Source organism: Nanorana parkeri, unplaced genomic scaffold (genome assembly GCF_000935625.1).
Source record: "Nanorana parkeri isolate BGI_ZX_2015 unplaced genomic scaffold, ASM93562v1 scaffold25, whole genome shotgun sequence".
Lineage (NCBI taxonomy): Eukaryota > Metazoa > Chordata > Amphibia > Anura > Dicroglossidae > Nanorana > Nanorana parkeri.
In genome coordinates, this window is record NW_017306293.1 from 2,148,726 (window position 1) to 2,154,850 (window position 6,125).

The 6,125-nt window shown below is 40.2% G+C and overlaps 1 protein-coding gene across 1 annotated transcript in view; it reads right to left on the reverse strand.

The window, feature by feature from the left end:
- The window catches only part of FERMT3 (fermitin family member 3), a 24,221-nt gene continuing 18,096 nt past the window's right edge, over nt 1-6,125 (reverse strand). Inside the window, exons 11-15 of the mRNA XM_018565021.1 lie at nt 5,969-6,075; nt 4,310-4,513; nt 3,252-3,376; nt 1,600-1,741; nt 1-283 (exon numbers count right to left, since the gene is read on the reverse strand). Of these exons, the coding sequence (XP_018420523.1) occupies nt 104-283; nt 1,600-1,741; nt 3,252-3,376; nt 4,310-4,513; nt 5,969-6,075 (758 nt within the window). The 3' untranslated portion in view covers nt 1-103. The remainder of the gene's footprint in view (nt 284-1,599; nt 1,742-3,251; nt 3,377-4,309; nt 4,514-5,968; nt 6,076-6,125) is intronic.

Here is a 6,125-nt window from a genome sequence, read left to right on the forward strand (position 1 = left end):
CGGTATTCTGCTTGCATTATTATCTAGGACTGTTTAGGGGGGTTTAATTATTTTATACAGAAACACAAGTTTGGATGGTTATGAGGAACATTAAAAAAAAATATTATAAAGCCTCATGGCCACCAGTTAGTTTGAGAAACAGCTCTTCATTGAGACCTTTGGATCCTCCTTTAGCTCGCGTAGACATAAAGATGTAGCCTCCTATGTATTCATGGACAACTTTACAAGGAGCAGAGACACAGGTAAAGGCAACATTAATGTTCTCGGTGAACTCAATGGAAACCTGCAACACAGACCATGTAAAACACAAGGTAAACAACTGATAGACAAACTTCTTCTTTGGAAATCATAATAGGGCTAATGTAAACAGCATTGGATTCAAGTATAGTGGAGCTGCCCAGAAGAACCAAAAAAATGAATCCATTACATTATCAGATGTTATCCTATTCTCAACTTGTATGAGAAAATAGGAACTGGAATGTGATTGGTTGTTGCTGGTAACACTGTCCCTTTTCCTCTTCAAGATTATACAGGTAGCGCCATATATTCATCCTAAGTGCAGTTTCCTTTCTGGGCAGTAAGAGGACCTGTATATGTAAGACTCTATTTAGACCTGTGTGTTGCACTACCACATGGTAAAACACACATTTTACCTTAACCCTTGTTAACACATGAAACTGACTTTGGTGCCATTCAGAACCCCAGAGGTGACCGTCTGCATTGTCATGTGCTACATTTAAGCTAATGTTGCAGATCCGTGGTGGTGCACTGATATACGATTCAAAATGAATGATATACCTTACTGCAACATATATCAATATTTGTGCGGCCTACGCACTGCTATGCAGCTGCCATGTCTGCATGGGCCCTAGTGTTAAACTTCCTATCAGAATCTAAAAACAAGATCTCAGCGCCTTAGGCACCTTCAGGTGCCTATATTTCCGTTACCGGCTGTTTTTACAATAATCTAGGGCTGCAACAACTAATCAACATAATCGATTATAATCGATTATTGAAAAAGTACCAATACCTCTAGGTATGGCAAGCATGTGACATGTTACCTTCCTTCCCAGAATGCAAAGCTTTCAGTGTGAGAGGCTAATGGCCAGACCCTAGTTGCTGCAACACTCCAACAGGATGGGTGCATGCGACTTTCGTTGACCTTGCAGGCACAAGGGTGGTGGCAATTTGACATGTGTACTTTAGGCTGGATATTACTGAAGTGGACCTCAGCCAAAATGTTGTTTTTAGTTTTGGGTAGTGTTGTGGGTATTGATACGGTCCATGGGTAAGATCATGTCTCCTTACTTTACTGTCACCAGGACAGGAAAGGAAATATTTGCATCAGGGACAAAACAGCAATGTTGACAGAGATGGAGAAGGCTAGAATTAACATCATCTTTTTACCACTGTTTGTATCTCTTTTGGAAAATTCCCTTTTCTTCTTGTACCAACAACAGTGTTGGCACCAGGACAGGAAGTACAGGGTAATCCCCCTAATTGGTATACAGTCAGCAATAAAACCACATCAGGACATAACCCTTCTGAGTTACACATAATCGGTTAATTGGAATTGCACATTTAATGTGACTTCCTCACCTGTCTGATGTCCCAGTTAACATTCCACTGCTTCATATTATTGTACATCCAGGTTTTCACCACATCTCCAACATTCAGGTCAATTCTAATTAAACGGTTACTGGCAATACCCAGGATCTCATCCCGACGAGCACCTTTAAACCTGTGGAGTAGTATATGTAAAATATACTTTTGCAACAGAATATTTTGAAGGGTATGTCCGTTTCTTCTTCTTCAGATGTGGATACCTTTTACTAGTAATGCAGAGTTGTTCTCTAATCTCTCTACTAAGCAAGATCAGGATCCTAGTCATAGATTACAGATGTACAGGTGAAACTCGAATAATTAGAATATTGTGCAAAGTTCATTTATTTCACTAATGCAACTTAAAAGGTGAAACTAATATATGAGATAGACTCATTACATGCAAAGCAAGATAATTCAAGCCGTGATTTGTCATAATTGTAATGATTATGGCTTACAGCTCATGAAAACCCCAAGAACCCCAAATCCACAACCTCAAAAAAGTAGATTATTACATGCAATCAATAAAACAAGGATTGTACATAGAACAATATCGGACCTCTGAAAAGTACAAGCATGCATATGTACTCAGTACTTGGTTTGGGCCCCTTTTGCAGCACTTACTGCAATTACTTTTGCACGATATTCTAATTATTCGAGTTTCACCTGTATATATTGATTTGCATGTCGTTTTTTGTGCACATCTACAATATATATCTTCATTCTAAATACATGGTTGCTGGCAATAGCCAATATATCAGACTAATGTCAGCACCAATGCAGAGAAGATTTGAGGATCAGCTGAGTGATAAGAAATAAAATACATTTTTGTTAATAGGGTACTTCAATGCATTTTTAAGATTTACTTCTGAGTTTAGTGTTAGTTTAAAGAGGACCTGACCTGTGCCCAAAACAGACGAGCAAAGGGCAAAGACTAATCACCAGGATTGAGAGTACACTCCCTAAAGCTAATATTTCCACCATTGCTGTCTTACCATGCCTTGTTCCACACTGTGTTTCTTTGAATAGGTAACTACCTTGGTAGAGGAACAGGGCTTTGCCAGACTCGCTCCTCCATGCAGCACATGTTGCCACAACACACATGTGAATGGGCCGTTAACTATGTAATTTGCAACATGTTTTTTTTAACTACTTTACCTATTTTTCCTTAAATGTATTTATGAAAATAAACTTTATACACTTTTATTCCTAAAAGAAAACTTTACTTTTAATGTTACAAAAAAAGTCTAAAGTTCAGATAGATTTCTTACAGACTATAAATGGTATTTATTAATATATACTCGAGTATAAGCCGTCCCGAATATAAGCCGAGGGGGGCACTTTTCAGCCAAAAAAATGGGCTGAAAATCTCGGCTTATACTCGAGTATATACGGTAAATCAATGTAACTCTGTAAAAAAATGGAGCCTGATAGCTGTACAGTGCACACATTTTGACTCTTCATTTGATCTCTATTCGGCAGATGTTAGTGGAAAGATAATATAAAGATAGGTTTGAGGTAGCTACATTAGCAATAGTTTAAAAACTTCTACTGTGTTTTAATAAACTGAAGTCTATTTTACTACCAAAAAATAAATAAAATTGTTAGAAATAAAACATGGAGTGTAACATAAAGAAAATATCACTAACCTTACAACAAAATATGATATTCCAAAATCTGGTACGGATTGCCAGTCCTGAATAAAACGTAGCTTAGCCTCTACTAGAGAAATCTGTGCTATATTCTGATATGCCTCCAGGATACGAGGGGATAACTGGGGAAAGAAATAGAAGATTGTTGTATGTAGACTGACACTTCACATTTTCTTTTTTTTTTTGAAAAGTACTATTTATTAGGTTTTCAATATGCATATTAAGTTACAAACATCACCCACCGAAGTGGGGGCACAGTCTTAAAAACACCATCATTATACAAAACATCCCACCCCAAACCCCCTAACCCCCTATAAACCAGCCCGCTCAAGGCTGCGCATGACCCGACTGATGCTGCCTCCGTCACTACTGCCGCATCACTATCATCCGCGGTTAGCCAGCGATGAACCACCACCATCTGCCCAGCTAGATAGTATTTTTTAAGGTTGGGTAGCGCCAAACCCCCTTGGGCCCAGGGCTCCTGGAGGAGACTGAGCTTAACCCGCGGGTTCTTGTTATTCCACACAAATGTGGAGAACAGTTGATGCATTTTTAAAAAAAAGGCATTGGGTATATGCATAGGAGAGGTATAACAAGACCGGGAGTATCTTCATTTTGATGAGATTAGTGCGTCCAATTAGGGCCAATGGCAAATGCATCCAAGCATCTAACCTTCGCTTAGTGGTAAGGAGTAATGGAAGGACATTCAGGGAATAATAGTCTCCGACATGGGCAGTTATGGTGACCCCCAGGTAGGTAAGCCTGTCAACCCACTGTAGAGGGAGGGTCTGATCCGCCTGTAACCTTGTCCGGGGGCCTAATGGCAGAATATGGGATTTTGACCAGTTCACCCGCAGTCCCGAGAACACAGCAAAATTCTCAAGTATCTCCAACACCACACGTAAGGAGGGTCCGGCATCCGAGAGGAACAGGACGAGGTCATCAGCATATAATGCTAGACGTTGACACTTCACATTTTCTCTTGACACAAAACTGCAAACACAATACAAAGTACACTAATTCAGACTGAGCTCCATGTATTATTTTTTCCTTACCTGCTTAAGTTTGAGCTTCTTCTGATAACGTGGTGACACCAAGGCAAGCATGTTGATGGATTCAGCTGCAGTGTTTTCATTAGATTTTTGGAGATCTAAGAAGGAAAGAATGCTTTGTACTTCTGCATCATAAGAGGGGTCACCCATAGTGCGTCCTTTAGCTGCCAGGCGGCATCCAGCCATCCATTGGGCATATTGCTGCTCCTAAAACAGGTTACAAAATAGTAGGATATAGATTGTGGCACATGCAATATACAGTATGATTTACTGTCTTTTATAAGTAGAGATGAGTGGAGTGATTTCAGTGAAAGCATAAACTTTTACAGCGGACACCCCTCCTCCTCCTTTATATGAAACCACCAGCATTCATAAAATTAGTATTGTAAAATAAATACATATAATTATTATTTGTCTCATCTCTTTAATCTCCCAATATGCTTATCTATCCACCCCCTCATGGAAACCCATGCTGCCATATTAAAGGTACATGTCATCAATGGCAGGCTTTTATTCCCCTGTTTTCTGTGTTGGCTAACCAATGACATCAACACCAGATCTCACCATGCGCTGTATGTGATCTTGTGTGATTGGTTATTGTTTACACAGTGCCATGGTTTAAGCAACATGCAGGGCCAGATTTACCATTATGCAGAGAAGGCAGGAGCTCTCCATAGGGGGGCGCCGTGCAGGTACCTGCTCTGCCTAATTCCTGGTGTTGTGTCAAGATACAACACTGGCAATAGGAAGAAGGGTGCATTCTGCACAAAATGCATCCTCCTGCTCCAAGACCAGCAGCACCAACAGGAACTGTCGACTTCTGAAAACGCAGAGGAAGGACCCCAGTGCTGCCTAAGGCTGCCATGTAAAACATTTACGTGACGCCTGGGTCCTTCTCTGCATATGTGAAAGCCTACAGGACCCGCAGCAGGTAAAGGCGCCGGCTCAGGCTAAACAGATTTCCACTCGTGCCTACAGGTAACTGAAATAGAAATCCAGCCCTGGCAATGTAAGCATCGTTACTCTACCTGACACTCATGTTTCTGAAACCATGGCAACAATAACAAAAAAAGAGCCTTTCCCTCTGCGATCTTGCAAGATTCCATGAAATCCCACAAGATCTTGCAGCTTTTACGCAGGATCTCCCTGGGAGGCACTGGTGGTCTAGCCTTCCCAGGGGCCAACTGGAAGGCAAGGGCCATGTCACCAGTGTTTTTAGATCAGCATGCAGAGCTTTATGGACCTGCTTTTTTAAGTTTGGGGAAAGATCTGCTTTTTACTCATCGAGCTTCTTAGGTGGTATTCTTTTCTTATTTAGAGGGGTCTATTTATTTGTTTCCTGTGTATTTAGTTAAGCCTATTTATTTTAGTGTTCTTTGCATTTGCGTTTTTCCCTTTTAGGTGTATTAATTTCTATTGATACTGTTGCTTTAAATTTTTTATTTAACTTTTTCTGTAGGGGCTGTTTTTTGGACACAAGAACAGGTTCAAAAAGGTTAAAAGGAGATTCCATAACCCACAGGTGCTATTTAAACCCCATTGCAGCCTTAAAATCACCAAAGACCACCTAAATTGTAACCTAAAAAATACAAGTTCCTGCCTAATTGGTTGGTCTGGTCATACTTTTTTGCATAAAGTTCCAGGGTGAACAGTGAGACTTACATTTTCACATCGTAGGTACACTTCATTCATTCCTTCTGGAGAAGGAACCAGGAGTCTAATGCAGAACTTTTGCGAACCAACATTAACTTCTGGAATAACTTCACATCCTGGAGAGGAAAAATGGGCATTGTGTTGCTTTTTAAATAAAATCTAAAAC